The following is a 21,729-nucleotide window of genomic DNA, read 5'->3' on the forward strand; positions in this document are numbered from 1 at the left end:
GTGGGAAAGGGGAGGGTTGTTGGTGGGAGGGACGGTATGGGGGGGGAAGCCATTGTAACCCATGAGTCGTACTTTGGAAATTTATATTCATTAAATAAAAGATAAAAAAAAACAAAAAAAAACAAAAAAAAACGTACATTTAAAAAAAAAATGTATGTTAAAAATGTATGTGGGTGGGTGATGGAGAAAAAGCATGGAATGAAAGTAATGAAGTCAATTAATTTGCAGAGCATTCTTCCGTGTTTACAGCTCATTTTTAAAAGAAACCTGATCAAAGTTTTCCTGAATTTGACATCAATCCTAAAATTTTAATGAAATCACTAATAAAGTTGTGACACTGAAATAAACTTTTCTAAGCAATAATGGAAAGACAATTTGATTCACCAAGCCAAAGTGAAGATCAAGTTATCTTCCTGGTCTCTTTATAGAAAATGTTATTGAATATTTCACATGTAGTTTTGCATCCTTTTTGTTGAAGAAGACAGCAATTTGTATGAACCTCAGGCCCCACGTGATCCAGGTATGACCTGATCATGCTATATACTTTACTTATTTGTTTAGTTGATTGTGTATTGTCTGTCCCTCTCTAATCCAGCAGAGGCTAAGTCCCTCAAGAACGTGATCTCGGTTCACTGATGTGTTCTAAGTACCTGAACAGTGCTTGGCACAAGGCAGGCCCTCAATAAATATTTGTTGAATGACTGAATCGATTTACATTACAATGAAACATGGGTGTTAATCTAATTTAATCCTGCTCAAGAAAAGTCAATGTGGAGGAGAGTAAAAAGACTGCAGTGCATGGAAAATACCTCCCCTTTCAACTCTACTTTGTGTAACTTAGGGCATTGAAGTAAATTCCTAGTCCTAGGTGTTGTTTCAATAATCATTAGATACCATGGTTTTCAATAGGCTCTGGAACATTGTTTTTTAGGTTCTATTACCTTACTCCTTGGGACTCAAAGCTAGCCTCAGCTGTTTTATTTGGCATCATCCCACTCAGGGGTGAGAATTTAATTTTAGAGCCAGGAGGAGGTGAGGCTATGCAGAGAGCCACTAGGAAGCCAGTACAACAGGCTTTTTTTTTTTTTTTCCTTAAGCGAAGAATAGACAGAAGGAAAGTAAAGGCAAACTATTTTTTTTATTTTCTTATATTACCAATAATAGAAATCTCTCCCTGTTTATTTAAATATTAGACATTAGAAATAAAAATACTCTTCAGGCAAAGCAGGGAAAAATATAAGATGTGCATCTTTTTAAAAATGGGCTTATAAATATGGAGCTTAAAGACCAGAACCAAGGGGGCCAGCACTGTGGTATAGGGGGTAAACCACCACCTGCAGCACCGGCATCCCATATGGGAGCCAATTCGAGCCGTGGCTGCTCCAGTTCTGATCCAGCTCCCTGCTAATGCACCAGGGAAAGCAGTGAAGGATGGCCCAAGTGCCTGGACCTCTGCACCCACAAAGGAGACCCAAAAGAAGCTCCTGGCTCCTGGCTTCGGCCTATCTCATCTCTTGCTGTTGTGGCGATTTGGGATGTGAACCATTGGAAAGAATATTTCTCTCTCCCTCTCTTTCTCTCTGTAACTCTGACCTTCAAATAAATACATAAATCTTAAAAAAAAAATACAGACCAGAGCCAAACTTTAAGAAAAAAAGAATCTCAAGATTTCAATTTGGAGGAATTTTAGTTTTGCTAACAGCCCAAACACATTAAATTAGTAGCGGAGGCAGGCGTCTTTCCACTTCAACACCCAACCTTTTCCTTACCACAAAACACCTCTTTTTTATGCCATCATAGCATTTTTGGAGGTCATCACCGATTTCTCTGGTTTTTGAGAACACATTTCTGGACCCAGAAGGGCAGTTGCATTATCAGTAGTGAACAACACAGTGAGCTAATGAAGGTGTTAGATATTGACCAGATCCTCTCTGCTTTCTCAGTTTGGTAGCTAGCATTTGCACTGCTGTTTTCTAGAATATATTTGCTGCACCTGACTCCACATCTAGCAAGTCTCAACAAAGGGACATCAATAAATTCTCCAATCTGAGCTTTTGTCAACACTAACCTTGCAGAATACATACCATCCAGAATTGTGACATTCATTGCTAAATTTTGCTGTTGGTAAAGAATTTTGTTCCAGATTAGGTACCTGAGGAGATTATTGGAACCATAAGATTCTTTCACATTATTTCTCATCACTTTGCAGACAACAGCTGAGTTTACCAGGTTTCTTGGAAAAGTAGAGATTTCTGGTTCAGAATTGCATCTTTACTCAGAAAAGTAATGAAAAAAAAAAAAGTCCCTGTTAGGCACAGATAACTGTAGTGAATGGAATATCAATGCTGAGAGCTGTAATGTCCCCACTGGACTATCAGTAGCTCGAGGGAAAGCACTGAGTGGAATGAAACTTCCAATCTTTGCATTATTGTTCTGAAAAGAAAAAAAAAAAATTCTTTTTTGCCTAAAGGCTCAGGAAGCACTTCCGAAACACATTACAACCCAAACCAGCTCAAACAAATTAAAATTTGAGCTGTCTCAAAACTTAAAGGGTGGTTTTCTTCATTTTTAAAGAAGTTATTCTCCTAAATTTTCTTCTCTGAAAACAGCAGTAGCAATACATAAGATGACTGCACCAATATGATAGACATATGAAAAAAAAAGGAAGAAAGAACTTTTAAGGGAAAAAAAAATGAAGAGCCAGGATTTAAATTATTCATCAGGCCTCCCCAGGCCTGCTTCCTTTCTTGCTTGGTGAATGGCACACCCCGCATGGATCCTCAGTGTGGTCAGAGGGGTAGTGTTCACTCTGGTGGAGCCGTCCTGTTGGGACTGGTTTATTTGAATCCTTTTGACCAGAACGTTTGCTGGCATTTTTTTTCCCCAGCAAGTGTTGCATAATGCAATGTTATGAATTCTATCTCTGTTCTCAACAACTTGTTGGATATATGCACTTAAAATGGATGACTTCCATCTTACTGTTATACAATAAATCTGTCAGGTTGAATTTCCTTTTCGTGAGTCAAAAGACAAGCTGAACATTGATATATTTTAAATATAAGTCAAACATTCCTCATGTAATTTGTGGTTTTATGTTTTTCCAGAAGAATGAAGTGAGCTAGTTAATTGGTTGATAGCTGACCTTTCTTTGACACTTGTTCCATTTAAGCATCTACTGTGGTCAGTGATTCCTCTCTTACTGTCCAAGTTTTCTTCTATTTTAAGACTTTATGTGGAGAATAACAGCCAGTCAGATACGACACTAAAACCAAATGGAGAAACAAGGATCTTTATACAATTTTTTTAGTACTATTAATTTAACCTGCCAATTGTTTACTCAGTTCTTGCTTTGCAAAATTCTTACATGCACAACTTTCAGTTGACATGGTTCTGTGCAAAGCAAGAACTATCTGCATTTATACATACATACATACATATAGATAACATGTAAGATACACATAGCACATATATGTGTGTGCATGTATTTATTTTTATTTTTGAATATGTTTGTTTTTCAGGTATTTGAAAATGGCAAAGACACTGGCGAGATCCCCGTTTGTATCAGTGTAAAAGATTTGTGTTCTGATAGCCCAACTCAAACTGGCAATCTGATGGAAAGAGTGAGTTTACTGACTGTTTGTGACTGACTCAAGGTGTCCTCCAAGTTACTTATAGTTAACTTAGACAATTACATCTTAAAGTTGTTTACAACATATCAGCCATTTGCTGGTCTGTAAAGAGTGTATTCCAAAGCTTGAATTCTGGATCTCTTTGGCTATCACTGTTGTGTGTTGTTACCTCCAGGACCCTTCCCTAACAGCATCAACCTTTGTCCAGCTTCTATTTGGAAATCTGTCTACACTGGGCTCTGGTTTTGATGCATTAGTTTTCTCCTCATTTAAAAAGAAGTCACATGATATTCCATGGAGGATATGCTCTGAGTCTCTGGGGGTAGAGAACCACCTTTTTTCTGCCAAGGGCCATTTGGATGTTTATAACATCACCTGTGGGTCATAAAAATTATCAGCTTAAAATTTAGCCCACTAAAAATTTATTGACTTTCGAGTCCTGCATAGTAGTTGCCTTGGAAGGGCCAGACCAAATGATTCTGTGGGCATTATATAGCCTGCAGGCTGGATGTTCCCCACCCCTGCACCCTGAGTGGTTTAACTTGCAGCCTTGGTCTTCCAATGTTCATTGTGAGGAAGCCCAGCTGGTTTATCTTAGACACTCTTACCTTTGCCTATTTTCCAGACAATTGGGATGTTTCTCAGGCAGAACCAACCCTTTAAGGGTCTTTATTTTGGGTCTTTGTCTTGCATAAAAGAACACTGAACACCCTGTTGTTTACAAATTGGGGTTATGCGCCCGAGTGCACATCAGTGTTTTGGGCTCTGTCGCTTTGCTTTTGTTCAGAAGCTTACTCCCTTTTCTTGCCTTCAGTTCAGCACCCTTGGACTTACCTCTTCCTGGGGGTGTCCATTACCTGACCTTTACAGGCAATCACAGAAGTTACACATGAATCGGGTGGCTCCGGTTGGATCATTAGCTGGAGCCTGAAGAGACAGAGGGAAATACAACTTCTATTGAAAGACCCAGGGACTTGGCTGATTTCTTTTTCAGCCATCACATCCCTGATTATTCAAATCACCGTGCTAGAAAAGCCTTCCTAGAATTTTCCACCTATCTCTTCCTCTTTTCATATACAGACATTTTATTTTTGGCTTCATGCTACTATCAAAGGTGGCATTTATATTATCTTCTACAGGAATATATTATTCTATAGAAACTTTTTGTCTCGATTTATGGCACACACTAAAATTGTGCTTTACTTCTGAAATATGCAAGTAATTCTGGGGAAAAATATTTGAAGTAGGGGCATTGTAAAAGCACTTTGAGAGATCCCTTGTGACACCGAAGCATGACTTTTCCCTTGTGTGGTCACTTGTCTCAATCACTAGCCTAAGGTATTTCACACTCATCAGGTCCCTGGACAAATTCTTATCCTCTAAAGGCCTGGTGATGATAGCTTTAAAGATAAACGGGTGAAGATTATCACAATTTTTGGTTGCCACAACCCAGCCCTAACCAATGGCCTAAAGATGAAAGGCACGGAGGTCCTTACCTCCTGTAGGCTGTGGAATGCTCATCTTTGAACACCTAATGTGCACTCTTGTCACCAGGTTGAGAAAATAGAGGTTGCAATGCAACTCCTGTGAAAGCAGATTTGGTTAAGTGGTCAGGTGCTCACATCCTGTGTCAAGCACGCACCCTATCCTTTGTGCACACATTTCTTTCCTGGATCAAGCCTTAAATCTTTTGTATCTTTCACTTTCACAAAAAGGTGATGCCTGTGAAGCAAAATCCCTATGATTTAAAATGATCAGCATTACATGTTTTCAGAAATAGTAACGAAGCAACAGAAGTAAGTTCAAGGGCTGAGACCACGCAGAAATAAAATGTGGAGCTTTGGAAATACAATCTGTAGATTTTAAAAGTATGTTTGTCTTTCTAGTGGGGGGATCCACAAATATGGATGATTGTATTTTTATACAGTAATATCCTATATTATTGTTATTTTAATAGTATTTTAAATACTATTCTAAACCATCATGTATTAGAGCTCTAAAGAAGATATGGATAATCATTCTTAATTCAAAGGATGTGGCCATGTTGAATAGGAAGTATTAAATTAAGAGAAATGAAAAAAGAAAAATGCCATCATCTTTAGCCTTGCTGAGCGTCAAGACTAAAAATCTGGCTACTAATGAGATGATGAAAGCACTTAAGTTGGAAGTACTAATTTTACCTCTAATTAGTTCAAAAACTATTTCTTTAGGTATACTATAAATACAGTTGCTTGACTTAGTCAGAAGTTTATAGACCATCAGTAATATGCCTGAGATGTATGGAAGTTTCCTTTCTTTCCTTGAATCTTGACATTTAGCATTTTGAAATATCCCTTCAATGGGGATTAATATAAAGATACTCTTTTTGTTTTAATAAAAGGGACCTCTGAACAACAGCTAGGCAATAAAAGACAACAGCCATATCCACACCCCTGCAGGGATTACAGAATAACAAGAAATTGTGAGACTCAAGAGCTGACAAGGGAGAAAAGAAAATGAAACTTGTGACCGAAGGTGAAGAACAGAGTGCTGGATCGTAAGGGGTGCAGATTAGGAAAGAGTAGAGGCTGGAACACTGAAACAGAGGTGATGGATGAGAAAGAAAAAAATGTCTTTTAAAATATTATGTATGCCACCATTCAGTTAGATGTACTTTACATTTGAAATATACCTTAAATTAGAAATATCTTGGGGCAGGCATTGTGGCATAGCAGGTAAAATCGCTTGAGATGCCTGCATCCCATATAGGCACCAGTTTGTGTCCCAGCTGCTCCACTTCTGATTCAGCTCCCTGCTAATAGCATGAGAGCAAAAAGCAGTGGAAGATGGCCCAATGTTGGGCCCCTGCTACCCTTGTGGGAGACCTGGAGGAAGCTCCTGGCTTTGACCTGCCCTAGTCTGGCTGTTGGAGCTATCTGGTAGTGGACCAGCAGAAGACTCTCTCTCTCTCTCTTTGCTTTCTCTGTCACTCTGATTTTCAAATAAATAAATAAATCTTTTTTAAAAATAACTATCTTGATAATTTACAGAATCTCCATGTAGGATAGAAGCAAAAACCAACAATGTTATTATTTAAAACATTAAATTAGAGCATTTCATTTTTCACACTTCAGTGATGTCTTATTCGCAACTTAAAAACATCCATTACTGGAGATGCTCACAAGCTTTTGTGGGGTTTTATAATTAAAATGCATCCAGGAAGAGTACTTCTAAGTGAAGCAACTTGGGCTGAAAGTCATATTTATTTTTGCAGTCTTGTAAGTGGTGAACTGTTCTACTGTTAGTTACCGGAGGTTAGTTGGGAAACAGAGAGATTGCCTAATGTAAAACTTGAACCTGGTGGGGAAGCCCCTAACAAAATGTGTAGCTCAGACGAGAAAAGCATAACCCTTATCAAAGAGGAGTGTTACCGTGTGCAGAAGCTAAATGCTCTTTCTGTGAGACTGTCACATCTGCTTTCAGTCCCTGTGCCAAAGGGTCAGAGCTCAATCACAAGCCTGTGGCACCCCCTGCTGGTTAAAAGCCCATGCTCATTTTGTTACTTTACACTGAGCTAAACATTGCTGTCATTTCACACTTCTTTTAACATTCTATGTGAATTTAATTATCATTTGTTTGGACTTCATTTGTTTCAGAGTAGAGACACTTTATTACAGATGTTCACATTTTAGGTTATCTCTCCTTCTTCATTCTCCCTCCCCACCCCCACCAGTTACTTCTCAAGATTCATCAAAGACTTCGAGGTTCTTCCATCAGCCCACCAGGCCTCCATTTTTCTTCAACTCGGCTTTTTGACGAGCATGGTCAAGAAATTAAGAATCCGCTTTTGCTGAAGAATGAGCAAAAAATTTGGGTCTCTTATGGTAAAACATACAGGTAGGAATGAGGTGTTTCTTCTCTGTCTTCAGTCTTTCCAGGGCGAATTTAAAAGGAAAGTTGAGATGCCAAGTAGCATCTTTTATGATTTTTTAAACATTTTGAAATCCAATAAAATTTCAGGGGACATTTTTGCAAGACAGTATTGTTTTGTTTGTGGAATATTCTCTCTCTCTCTCTCTCTGACTTTCTGTCTTAATGCCTTGTCATAGTTCTTGAAGTCTGCCTGTCAGCACAGCAAGAGGGATTTGTTCATGTCTGAGTAGTCACCTTAATGATAGCAGATGGAAACGCCACGGGGGGCCCAAGCCCATCACACTGTCACTGTCGCACACTGCCCTGACCTGCTTCCACTCCTCTATTTTTTTGTCCCTTTTTAAAGGAGAAATGGATGGTAATTGAAAAGGATCTTAAGCAAGATTTATGAAGCTGTAGACAACATGATTCCCCACTATCTCTCTATGTTTTCACAAATAAAGTCTTAACCTTTTAAGCACCAATGACAGGACAGCTAAAGATAAATTGGTAAAGCTTGTAAGCCCTCTCCTATCAAAGTTATATTCCTCAAAAGTGCCTTACATTATCCCATAATAATTACTGGTTATTGCTGAGCATTGTGTAAATTTTTGTAGATTGGTAAATTCCTGCATAAAATTATCTGCGTTTCTGAAGAAAGAAAAGGCTGCAGCCTACAGACACTCATGAGCTGGGCTGTTGTGCTGAATATCTTGGAAATTTATGCATATTTTGACAGGACACATTGAGATGAACTCCGAGACTGCTTTACAGGAAACTTACACACACTTTCCTGCCTATTTTTAATTTTCCTTGCTCATTATTTAGCTGTAGAACAGAATAGGGAAAGTAATTTTGCATACAGAGTATAATTGATCATATGTTAATTATAATGTAAAACACATGAATATACTTAAACCTTAGTAAAAATAAGGGGCTGGTTGGATTTGCTATATATTTAAATAGTCAATATTTCAAATATTGAGACAAATCTGGTTAGAAATCCATGAAGGTGTTAAAAGAAGTTGGTAGAGTAAGTTGTGGTGGCATTTAAAAAATTTTTATTTCATCCATCCCAGTAGAGTAAAATTAAAATATAAATGATGTATTATGCTGTGTAATTTATAGAATTAAACTCAGCCATTAGGAATAGTAATTTTTTCCACAGGCAAATTTCAAAATATAACTTAGTTGCATTATGAATAAGATTGTTTTTACAATGATAAAAACAGCAAAGAATTTTTAGGTGAAAAGAACTCTTGGATATTTAGCAAACCTCTCCAATTATATGGAGGGACTTTAATAAAATGTATATCATTATTATTTCCTCCTAATATCATTTTTAAAGTGAAAATAATGACTACTTTTTTATTTTTATAATGGTGTGTGCTCTAATACAGTATTTTGTTAAGAAAAACTACTTGTTCGTGCCTAATTGGATCACGTTTGCAGAATAACTAGTTAAATGCCAGTAATCTGAAATATTCTAAAATCATCTGAAGAATGTAGATGGAGAAGTTTGAAATTTATAATTACACAGATTTATTTCTGTTTCATTTTTATTTGAACTGGATAATGTACTTTTTTTGTTTTGAATCCAAAATAAACTACTTAGAACCATTGCAGCATTTGCTGCTATTGGAACTTTTAATGTTTATGTGTCTAAAAAGTCATTGCCATCTAGGTTAAAATACATTGACAGAATTACAACATGTACCAAGTATTCATTTTCAGGAAGTAATTCAAACATGTCTAAATTTGTTGATATGTGGAGGTCAGGCAAATTGTTTGCAAAGAAGATTTTTGTGAATATTTGCCTCTATTTTGAGTCTTTTTAATTTTTCTCTAAACTTTTTATTTTGAAAAATTTTAAATGTACAGAAAAGTTTAAAATAGACAGCATTGAACATCTACATATCCTTTACTTAGATTCAGCAATTTAGAGTTGCCACATTGGTTTTACTGCTCTTATCTCTCCCTTAAAATTTCTCTCCAAGATGGGCCTCATATAACTGAAGAACAAAATGTTCTTCTATATAACCACATTGTAATATCTTACACAGCCAACAATATGTCATCTAACACATAACCTATATTAAATACCACAGATGCTTTAATCTAGTGTCTAAGTAATCTAGTATCTAAGTAAGTTCCCTGTATTGCATGAGGTCATTTTCTGTTGTTCTTTTTAATCTAAAATATTCCCTCTACTTTTGGTTGTTTTTTTTTTTTTTTTTTTTTTTTTCATGACATTGACTTTTTCCTCCCACTGGTCAGACGCTTTTCTTGCAGAATGTACCACATCTTGGATTTGTCCAAGTGTTTTCTCACGATTAGATTCACTTTAAATATTTTTGATGACAAGACTACACAGGTGATGTAATTGAGTTCTTTAATTCTAGAGTTAAATAGCAACTCTCTGTTGTCAATTTAGAGAAAATTGGCTCATAGTAACCATTCTATTTATTTTGGATGTTTTCAATTTGACTTTAATTCCCAGTTCACAAACAACAGTAGCCTAAAAACACATAACACGAATATAAAATCAGCATAACACTGGATGAGGATACATAAAAATATTTGGCTATAACCAAATGTTAAAGACTCATTTGAACTATTATTTCCAAAGATCACTGTGAATGTATTGCATTTCAGTTATTCATGAAAAATAAATATATATGAATGATGATTATTTTTATCAACCAATGCTTTGCTTTTATTGTTGTAATTATTTTTTAAAATTGCATGTGTTGCAGCTATTGGTTACATTATAAATCAGCAAAATAAACCAAAATGTGCATTTTAAGAATCCGTACAGGATACTAATAATAATGCTATATGATAAGATATTCACTTATTTCTAGACTTTATTAGACACTGATATTGTATGTTTTACTATTTATTTGTGCAGAAATTTCAATGTATGTATAATTTTGAAAACAGTTTTTAAGTTTTCCCCATTTTTTTCAGATCTCCACTGAACCCTGTGTTAGGTTTGACCTTTGACCGAGTGACTGCATTTGTCAGAGGTGGCGTCACAGTTGCCTATAAGATCTTTTCGGATCATACTACTGTTCTACTACCTGGATATGACAAGTAAATGAGCATGTGTTTGGCTGAAGTAATCTGAATCGCCTCATTTCAGATTTCCCAGATGACAGGGTTGAAACACTAAGAAAATGTTCTTTTAATTGTCTTAGATAAGCAATTATTTATTTTATTGATTTGTTTTCTGGTATAATGAAGTAGTGCTTGTGGTTTCTGAAAAACTTACTAACTTTCCTTAGCTTAAGGAAAATCACGTGGGACACTAAGCAGCACTCAAGTGCTCATCCGTTATCTGTCACAGTCCCATAGAACTTCCTGTGATGATGGAAACACAGTGTAACTGCTGAATAGTTGAAATGAATAACTGAGGAGCTACACTTTTAGTTTTGTTTAAATTAAATTAATTTTGATTTTAGTAGGAACAGGTAGCTAGCCACTCCCTGTTGGACAGTGTGGCACGATACTGAAGCTATGTTTGATTAGCTGATCTGTCTGTGAGGTCCTAACACTTTATCATTGAAAGCATTATAGCTCTCCTTACTGTACAGATGAGAAGGCCGAAGTAGAGCCCATATCCAGAGAACCATTACAACAGTGTAATGAGGTCCACTCAGTCCAGCTAATGACATCCTATGCTAAATATGTATAGAAAGACAAACCCAGGGGGTTTCCTTTGGGATAAACAACAGGTTGAACCCCTAATGACTGCTTGTATTTTCAAAACAAGTTTGGAATCTGTTGCTTCTTCTTCTCTTTATGGAGAGAAATTTCATTATAGCTCTTTTTATAGGCATTTTTCATTTTTAAAAAGATTTATTTTGTATGTAATGATACTTCCACAAGCTGTTAAATCTGCCTGTGCCCTTTCCTTTCAATGTTTCGCCAGGAGTTTATATATATACTTTTAATTCTTGTAGTCCTCCTTAATTTTGCTTCTCAATGTTCAATGGATACTGCTTTATTTAAATTGCTCAAATTAGATATAGGTCCCTAAGTATTACAATAGGAAGCTGCCCCTGTTGAATGTAAATAATTTTGTTACATAATTTGCAGACTTTTTGCACTCCATTTGAATTTTCTTTCTATATTCTAAAGTGGATCATTTGAAATTTTAGTAATTATATTTTTATTTATATTTCTCAAAGCATTGATAAACATTGCTATTACACACCTCAGGACTGGTTTCTACTGAGTACCATGCCACATGATTTGTCATAATACATCAGTGTTGAGCGAAGTAATTTTGATTTTAGAATAAAGTTTAGCTCACTTAAGATAAGTGATTTGGCTGAACTAAGAACAAAACTCAACCTCTCTAGTGTGTGATTTTTCCATGTACTCACTTGACTGTGATAACTCCTAAAATATCAAACTGGCATACTTAGCACAAATTATAAGTATAAAAATATCCTTTATTATTTGTAGTCTCATCTATTTACAATATAAGCTTAAAAATGTGGATGATCTCCACTATCAGTGATTCCAAAAGATAAAACACCATTTCTTGAATCCTTTTTCGTTAATTAATTTGTTGCAGAATCTCCTAATATCATAAATTATTGCAAGGTAACATTTTATAGCCTTCTTTTCCCAATTGTAGATAGCAAGGCACTTTACAGATTTCTATTTAAAAAAGATTATGAACTACACACTGTTTTTTCCCCATTAGAAGAGTATAGAGGCATAAATGATTACACTAGTAAAGAGCATTATAACTAAGTATTTTATTCTGACAAAAATAATTTAATGATCCATTTTTCCTAGTTGGGAAGTTTGTGAAGGCTTTCCAATTAATTTCAACTGTACCAGTCAACAGATACCTGATCACTTTGAAAGGGTGGATTTGGACAACCATTTCCTACAGAACAAGGTAAGATTTTATTTGTTGTACTTAACAAAGTGCATTTTATGTATTGGATAGAGTGCATTTATGCATTTTTAAGGTTTTTTCAACTATAAATTATTTTTATAAATGCTGATGCAAATATTATTCTTTCTGATAATTAAGCCAAAACTGAAACAGTACATAGTACTGCTACTTGAAAAAAAAATCTCTCTAAATTGTGTCATTTAAGTCCTGTTGTTTGACAAGTTTTCTTTCTACCACCATATTAGTAAGATAGTGCTGTTTATAAAGTCATAAAGATGGCTGTTATCTCTGTACTTTAGGATATGTACTATTTGCTATATAGGTTGATGTATTAAAGGGACATGAATTCTTTGGAAAATTCTGCTTGTGACAATCCAGTCCAGAAGGTCTAGTTATTCTTATGGTACAGAAAATTTTTCTTTCTTCTGCAACTAAACCATAAAAGACATTTTAAACATGTCTCCAAAGAAGGAATAAGTCTTTTGTTTTTCTTAGCTGGCAAACTCTTTGTAAGGTTGCTGTCATTTCTCCTGCTTATGTTTTAATTTTTGAATACATAAAATCAAAACCAAGGACACCTACTTGATAGAGGTACTCAGGTAAAGTAGGACTTCCTGTCAACTGATCTGGGTCCATTATTTCCAACATAGAATGCAAAAGAATGGAGAATGGGTCTGGCAAGGGGAGAGGGAGAAGGAGGAAGGGTGGGAGTGTGGGTGGGAGGGCAGGTATGGTAGGAAGAATAACTATATTCCTAAAGTTGTACTTATGAAATTTGTTTTCCTTAAAAAAATTTTGAAAAAAAAAAAAAAAGACATCTGGTCCCAAAGTGCTCTTTTCGAATTTCTCCATGCTGCATCTTCAATCTTTCTATTATATCAAACTTTAAACTGAAAATACTTGTTTTTAAGAATCATATGAATTGGGGCTGGCGCTGTGGCTCACTTGGTTGGTCCTCCGCCCGCAGCGCCTGCATCCCATATGGGTGCCAGGTTCTAGTCCCGGTTGCTCCTCTTCCAGTCCAGCTCTCTGCTGTGGCCCAGGAAGGCAGTGGAGGATGGCCCCAGTGTTTGGGCCCTGCACCCGCATGGGAGACCAGGAAGAAGCACCTGGCTCCTGGCTTCGGATCGGTGTAGTTCCGGCCATGGCGGCCATTTGAGGGGTGAACCAACGGAAGGAAGACCTTTCTCTCTTTCTCTCTCTCTCTCTCTCTCTCTCAATGTCTAACTCTGTCAAATAAAAAAAAAATCCTATGAATCTAAATACTATAATTATAAAAACAGAATCAAGTATTTCTTACCATGTTTTTGAGTAAATGTATAAAATAAAAGGAGAATGGCATAGTAATTAATAAATTTTATATTCCATACTCATGTGACATTAAGATTTATTTGCTCTAGGCCTGATCCTCTTGGCATTCCTTGTTTTTACTGTAGCATTATTTTACTGCTCAAACAACTCATATGCCTGATGTTACCTACAAAAGTTACAAATTCATAGCTTAGTGGAATTGGTCTTCACGATTCTCCTCCAAGTCTATGCCTAGTCTCACTTATCTTTCCTTTATTCTCCTCTTCTCAATTTTCTCTGTACCCTACACTATAGTCAGAGCTAACAAACTATGTACCATAACTTATTTTTCATTTTGGTAAACTTGACATGTGGCTTGTGATGTTCTTTGCCTGAGATATACCCTCAGAAATTACTGTTCCTTGCCTCTTAAGTCTTTACCTCTGCTTTTTCCATAAAGCCTTCTCAGGTCCTATTTTGTGTTCTCAGATCTCTTTTTTGTCCTTTGCAAACTATTCTTGGAGTTTATGTTATGGTAAAGGCATTTGCTTCTATGCCTTTCTCCTCAGGTAAATTGAGAATACTTAGGGCACGGACATTATGTCTTACTCATCTTTGTATTCCTAAGTGCTAGCACAAAGTCTTGAATGTAGGGTAAGTGCGCAATACATTTTTGATGAATAGTTTTTTTAAAATTTAGCCATAACCTGTATTTCAAGGCTGACTGTTCTCTAATATGTTCTTTGTGTTATAGCCAAGCCAAATTGTTCATTTGTTTTTCACTGAAAGCTCTCCATGCTCTTTCTGTTATTATGCCCATGTCTATCACTCTGCCTAGAATTTAACCTCTCTCTCTCTCTCTCTCTCTCTCTCTCTCTCTCTCTCTCTCTCTTTCTCCCATCCCCTGATCTTCTCTGTCACCCTTGTGCCATATCCTAGCATGGAGCCTGGAATACAGTTGGTATTCAATAAATGCTGTGGGGAGCAGCTCGGACTAGACTGTTGCTGGAATTAAGACTTATTCTATGCATCTGCTCTCCCACAATATGGCGCTGGGAGAGAAGTAAACAGCTTCCGCACAGCTGCCTCCAGTTCAACCAATTAACTGTAGGACTTGCTCCTGATTGGAGGAGAGCAGCGTACTCGGCATGTGGGCAGCCGAGTTGGGATTGGCGGAGGAGGACTATAAAGGAGGAGAGAGACGGCATGCACCGGGAACATCTATGGGGAACATCTAGCTGAAGGAACACCCGTGCAGCCCCCGAGAGAGCCGGCCGGCGGTGTGCCGCTCCCCTGCGGAAGTGGGGAATGCGGCCAGGGGGAACTGCCCTTCCACGGAGGTGGAGGGGATAGTAGCCAACCTGGGAAGAACCAGCAGCAAACCCGGGGAGGGCCGAGCAGACAAAAGAACAGCGCAGGGTCCTGTGTCGTTCCTCCACGAAGAGGGGGAGCGACAAAATGCTATTGAAATCCTGCCCATCATGCTTGTCCTATCTGACTTTTAACTGATAATTGAAGTCTATCTTTACCTTATTCCATCCCCAAATCAGATATCATACTTCTGACCTTGCAAATCCCCCATAGCATCCCTTCTGCACCATTTACAATGACATTGAGCTAGATACTGTTCCTCATACAAAAAAAATTTTTTTTTTGACAGGCAGAGTGGACAGTGAGAGAGAGAGAGAGACAGAGAGAAAGGTCTTCCTTTTTGCCGTTGGTTCACCCTCCAATGGCCACCGCGGCCGGCGCGCTGCGGCCAGCGCATCGCGCTGATCCTAAGCCAGGAGCCAGGTACTTCTCCTGGTCTCCCATGCAGGTGCAGGGCCCAAGCACTTGGGCCATCCTCCACTGCACTCCCGGGCCATAGCAGAAAGCTGGACTGGTCCTCATACAAAATTTTTTGCATAGTTCAAAGCCAACCAGACTACAAGTTTGAGCACATTTGAAGTTACACTGGGGTATATAAGGGAGAATGGTAGATTCCACTGTGGGAATGTTGGAACCAGATGTAATGGGTCTTCATTCAGTATTAGGGATTCTAGTTTTTGCTTTGTAGAAAACAGGGAACCAGTGGAAATACAGGAGCAGAGGCAAGATCTGACCTGATCTTTGTGTTAGGGAAATAACTCAGGAAGGTTTCATCTTACCCTCTCTGCTAGGCTGAAAATTCCTCAAGGGCAAAGGATCTCCTGTTCATCCTTGTCTTTGCTGCCCTGTCTGTATGCCCAGAATTAGCTAAAGTGAATTGAATTCACTAGTTTAATAACTCATTAAACAAACCAGCTCAAACCTGAGAAAAATGTTCATGAAAGAGATATCAGAGGCAAGGAACCCCAAGGTGGGATTTTGCTCTTTGCTTTTGTGTCAGACTAGGACTTTACATGGTTACTTTGTTTTCTACTGCTATTTTATCATTTGAATTGGTTCTAACTATTTAGTGAAAGTGAGCAAACATTCATGTTAAATAAATATTTGTACATTATTGTATTTTTGGAAGAAATTGAATAACTTTTTAGTCTGTTCAAAATAGCATTCTGAGAAAGCAAAAAACTTGATAAATTGTCTAGTAAAGAGAAGCTTTTAAGAAATGTGGCTCTCCCTTTAGCTGTGAAACCTTTAAAGTCCTTTCAGAAAAATCTCTCGCATTATTTACAGAGATATGGTCAGTGCTTTGGGAATAGTAATTTAATAACCTGAAAAGGAGCACTTTTAAAGATAGATTCTGGCAGAGGTGACAGATATCTATAGGGTATTTTGTTGTAGAATCTTGCTGCTCATTGAGGTAAAGAAGACACTAAGAGGATTACAACAGGGGCTGAAGGAAGGGAGGCAAAAACCGATATTCTTGATGCATACGTTTTAAAATTGGCTGGAGATAGAGATATCAGTGCCCAACCCCTGACTGTTCTTTTAAATCTCTTATTGACAAGTAAAACCTTTCCTACAGAGAAAAATTTGGAACATATAATCCCCATTTGTAATGGAGAAGACAGATATAACCCTGGCAATTACAACCTGTTGCTCTTTTATCCATTTCAAAACCAGATCTGGATCCTAGTACAGATTGACAATTTGGCCAATACATCTTTCAGTACCTCCCCATTGTTTCTTAAATTGGCAACATTTTTAGATGGGCTCCATTTATGGGCAATAAAATTAAATGTTTCCATTAAATGGATGCAATTTAAACTTCTTGGTAGTTAATATAAAAGAAAAAAATATTTGAGGACAGTCGTCTGAGGAAAGCCTGGTTATGGGAAAATACAACAGGAAAATGAACTTGAGTGTTTGACAAGTCATATAGTCTGTCAAATGGAATGGAAATTTATTTTGATCCTAGCCTTTTCACAGACATTAGAAATGACTTTCCTCATGGAAATAGCAAGAGAAACACCAAGTTATGATTTTAGAATTACGGCATACTTGTTACAAATTAGCTTGTACATGCAGCTGTTATGGATGCTATCAGAATGCATCTGTAACTGTTGAATTAGTGTATTATCCTGACATTATTCTTTCTGTCACAAAGGAGGCTGGGAAAAGGCAAACAATTCTTTACTTTCTTATTTCTTTGGAAAGCAATTCATTGAGAAAAATAATGTTCTCTATACATTATTTATATGCAGAGGAAAAGACCAAAATTTAGTTAGAATTTTGAACCAATTGCCATTAACATAGGATGTAGGACTTTAAATAAAATCCCAAGACCCTCCCTTGTTTTCAGACCAATAATTGAAAACTATTTGAAGACACACACTTAGACCTTAATTCTTTTGTCTTGTTTGGTTGCATAGTTATGTCTTAGTTTATATTTTCTCACTTGATACTTTTCCATTTCTTGGCCTTAGATGTGGTTGAACTGTTCAGCTATTGAATTAGAGAAAGGAAACAGTTGAGAAGAGAACAGCTAGCTAAGACTTGAGGAAAGAGTTTTTTAAAACATTTCTTATAGTTGTGACTTTAATTTGTATATAAAGTTCTTTCACTTGGTCTTAAGTACATTATCAAAAATGGTAATACTATACAATTTTTACATAATGAATTAACAATTTGCACAGAATGACAGTTTTGATCTATGAGCTTCTCCTGTCAAGAAAAAAATTCATTGTCTTGTCACCTGTTCCGTAGTAGATATGTAAAAAAAGACCATCGCAGTTCTCTTATTACTTTGAATTTACATAATATTGAAGACCACACCACTATTAATAATCAATTGGACAAAAACAGTAAATAAGAAGTTTTAACTGTTCCAGCATGTATATGTGACTTCTATACCAGCAGTTTATTCAGACAAGCAAAACTGTAATGCTACTTAAAGGGAACTGTGTACATAGGTATTTAAAAGGATAACAGAGAATTTTTTTAAAAATTCACAGCAGAACTTGAAGTTTTTCAAATGACATATATGAAAGTATTATTTAAATAATATTCTCAACATAAATGGTTTTATGGAGATGCATTCAGATGTACACACATACATTTATGAGGGTACTTCAGATGTTCATGGAAAATTGGATTAGAAAAGCTTTCTCTGGAACAATTTTTTTAAAACTTTGCATACCAGAGGTCTTCAAAAAGTTCATGAAACATAAATATTATTAAAAAAACTAGGCATTAGTTACAACCCTTTTGCACCAAAATATATTTATCTTTTATTTTTATTTTCCACAAATAGTTTTGAAGTATCTTGTGTATGGCATATTATGTTGCAAACTATCAGAGCAATATTTTGTTCTGAATTCAGTGTTTTGCACTTTTTCTCTCCCTACCCTGATAAACATTTGAGCTAAAGCTGAACTATCAGATTAAATTAAAAAAGACAGAGCCTTTGCCAAAACTAAAATTTTAAAGGAAATATTTGCCTCCAGCACCAGGGACCAGGCCTCGATTTTGCTTGGAGGTTTTAGCAGCATCCCAGCCTTGGGATGGTTTTGCTTCCCTTTTCTGTAACTAGATTTTGAAAAATTGTTATTTTCATCAGGCTCTATTCCACAATGGCCTTTTGCCATGTGCCTCCTGAGAAATTCATGTCTTTTTGTATAAATTACAGAGTGTTGACAATGTATTTCCTGAAATAAGTGCTTTAAATGCATACCAATAAAAAATAAAAGAAAAAATAAAATCACCAGTCTTAGCATATTAGAAAAAAATAAAATCATGAGTCTTAAGCATATTAGAACCTCAGACTTGGCAAGATTTTTTTTTAATAACACGAAATGAAGCTGAGTTAGTGGGTCTGGATATGTCTGCTCTGTGTAGAATCACTTGGGAACTGTCCAGCAAAATATCTCTTGAAGAACAGCATGGTGTTAGTACTGGGTGCCAGCCCAAGGCAGAGACAAAGGACCCCTTTGCTCTTCACCAATAAGCCAACTGTTAAAAGATTAAACCATGTTGTGGAGATAACAAGAATTTAGGCGCTGGCAGCAGGTGCTGTACAAAGAAGCAGTTGGCAGTACGGTTCTTCTGTCTGACTAATTCCAGTCAAAACAATCTTCTGCCCAGTTGCAGAGGGGAGTTCTGCATGTGATGGCAACTTGGAGTTAGGAGGTTGAGTAAGAGAGCTACTTTAAATGCTGAGTCCTGCGGCGGATGGATTAGTAGAATATAGTTTATTATTGTTCAGAAGCTGTGGGGGATGCCCCACCAGAATGCAGGCACAACTGGCTAACTGGGGAGTATACAAAGAGCTAAGTCAAATCTGCTTATGTGGAGAGGTTGCTGTGTTTTTAAGCCTTTTGTTTTCACATATGAGTGATATAACAAATTTTTTTCTTCTAGAGAAATTACTATATTTCATTGTAGAATAATGATCAAATATAGTTGTTGTACCCCTATCTTACTGTCTTTTAAATCACCAGTTAATTTGTGTATTTTTAAAAAATAATTTTTATTTAATAAATATCAAGTACTAACAGATATAGAACGAACTTTTAATGTTAGAAAATACCTTAAATTGTTATTGAAGCAACATCATTTATTGGGCTTAAAGCATAAACTATCAGATTTCTGTTTTTTAAATTTTTTAATGATTTTATTTATTTATTTGAGAGGTAGAGTTATAGACAATGAGAGGGAGAGAGAGAGAGAAAGGTCTTCCATCCACTGGTTCACTCCCCAGTTGGCCTCAATGGACAGAGCTGAACCAATCTGAAGCCAGGAGGCAGGAGCTTCCTCTAGGTCTTCTGCATGGGTGCAGGGGCCCAAGCACTTAGGCCATCTTTTACTGCTTTCCCATGTCGCTCCCCATTTGCGGAGGAACGACACAGGACCCTGCGCTGTTCTTTTGTCTGCTCAGCCCTTCCTGGGTTTGCTGCTGGTCCTTCCCGGGTTGGCTGCCGACCCCTCCACCTCCATGGAAGGGCGGTTCCCCCTGCCACTTTCCCCGCTTCCGCGGAGGAACGGCACACCGCCGGCCGGCTCTCTCGGGGGCTGCTCAGGTGTTCCTTCAGATGTTCCTGGTGCATGTTGTCTCTCTCCTCCTTTATAGTCCTCTTCCACCAATCCCAACTCTGCTACCCACATGCCAAGCAAGCTGCTCTCCTCCAATCAGGAGCAGGATCAGCTCCTGCAGCTCATCAGTCAAATTGGCGAGAGGCAGCTGCGTAGAGGTTACTTGCTCCCTTTCAGCGCCATATTGTGGGAGAGCAGATGCATAGAATAAGTCTTAATTTGAGTAACTTAGTCTAGTCCAAGTTGCTCCCCACAGTTCCCCCTTTCTTTTTATTCTTTGGCATTGATACGCGCCTGTCTTCGGTGCCCCGTGGCACACACTCTGCTCTGCTTGCTGGAGTTGCCCACAGGTGCTTACAAGCCCTACCAATCAGGCAAACCAAATCCGGGTCCTCTCTTCGCCATGTTGTGAGGAGGTTTTTAGGCGCTGATGCGTGCCTGTGTTCAGTGCCCTGCAGCGCACGCTCTGCTCTGCCTGCCGACAGGAGCTTACCGCCTTACTAAGCAGGCAGACCGAATCCGAGCTTTCTCATTGCCGTATTGTGGGGAGACTTATTGATGTTGATTCGTGCCTGTCTTCGGTGACCTGCAGCACATACTCTGCTAACCGCCTGCAGGTGTTTACCGCCTTACTAATCAGGCAGACCGAATCCAAGCCCTCTCATTGCCATGTTGTGGGTAGGCCTTATTTTTCTCTATTTCTCTATCTCCGGGCATTCCTATTTCTCTTATTTTACTTCTATCTGCCAGCATTCCTATTTCTCTCATTTTACTTCTATACCTCTGTTTATCTTATCCCCGCGGCTTCCCGGTGCCCGCCCTGCAGCGGCTTCCTGGTGCCCCGCACCGCAGCAGCTTCCCGGCTCTGCGTGGCCTTAGCCTGCGCTTCTCTTATCTGTGCGGCTTCCCAGCTTCGCGCGCGCTCCATGGTCTCCGCGCCTTTTCGCACCCGCACCATGGCCTCTGCGCTAGCCCCACGCTCCCTATCTACTCGCGCGCCGTGCGCTTTCTCCGCTCGTGCCCCGCGCGCTCTCTCTGCGCGCAGCGGCTTCCGCGAATCACAGCCTAGCTCACGTTTCCGCTACCGGTTTAGTTTTCAGTCTAAGTTCCCTGGGCTAACCTGACGAATTCCAACCTAGCTTACGTCTCCGCTTTTCAGTTTGGCTTCCCATCTTTTGCTCCCCGGGCTGACTTGACGAATCCCAACCTAGCTTACATCTCCGCTTCGGCCTACCCCCGCGGCTTCATTTTCCCTAGCTTATATTTTTCTCTACCCGGTACATTTCCTAGCTTTCTTCCAACAATATTTCTCTCTCATTTCTCCTGGCTTCTCCCCACAGCCTGTATCCGAGTCTAAGTTTCTTCTAGCTTTCACTTTCACTTTCAACCTTAGATTTTTCCTAGCTTCTCCCCGCAGTCCATATCCGAGTCTTTGTTTCTTTTAGCTTTCACTTTCGCTTTCAATCCTAACTTCTTCTGGCACTTTTTCCGGCCGGCTTTTCCCTAGTCTCTCTCTCCGGTATTTTCCCACTTCTTCCCTCCTAG

General features: G+C 38.1%; 1 protein-coding gene across 9 annotated transcripts in view; it reads left to right on the plus strand.

Annotated features, from left to right (window-relative positions):
- The window catches only part of DCDC1 (doublecortin domain containing 1), a 553,166-nt gene that overhangs the window by 293,291 nt on the left and 238,146 nt on the right, over nt 1-21,729 (plus strand). For all 9 annotated transcript variants that reach the window (XM_089309905.1, XM_089309913.1, XM_089309931.1 and 6 more), the window contains 4 exons: nt 3,519-3,620; nt 7,342-7,505; nt 10,491-10,616; nt 12,333-12,438. In XM_089309905.1, the coding sequence (XP_089166031.1) occupies nt 3,519-3,620; nt 7,342-7,505; nt 10,491-10,616; nt 12,333-12,438 (498 nt within the window). The remainder of the gene's footprint in view (nt 1-3,518; nt 3,621-7,341; nt 7,506-10,490; nt 10,617-12,332; nt 12,439-21,729) is intronic.

This window comes from Oryctolagus cuniculus, chromosome 1 (genome assembly GCF_051225735.1).
Source record: "Oryctolagus cuniculus isolate XC-2025 breed Fujian yellow rabbit chromosome 1, ASM5122573v1, whole genome shotgun sequence".
Lineage (NCBI taxonomy): Eukaryota > Metazoa > Chordata > Mammalia > Lagomorpha > Leporidae > Oryctolagus > Oryctolagus cuniculus.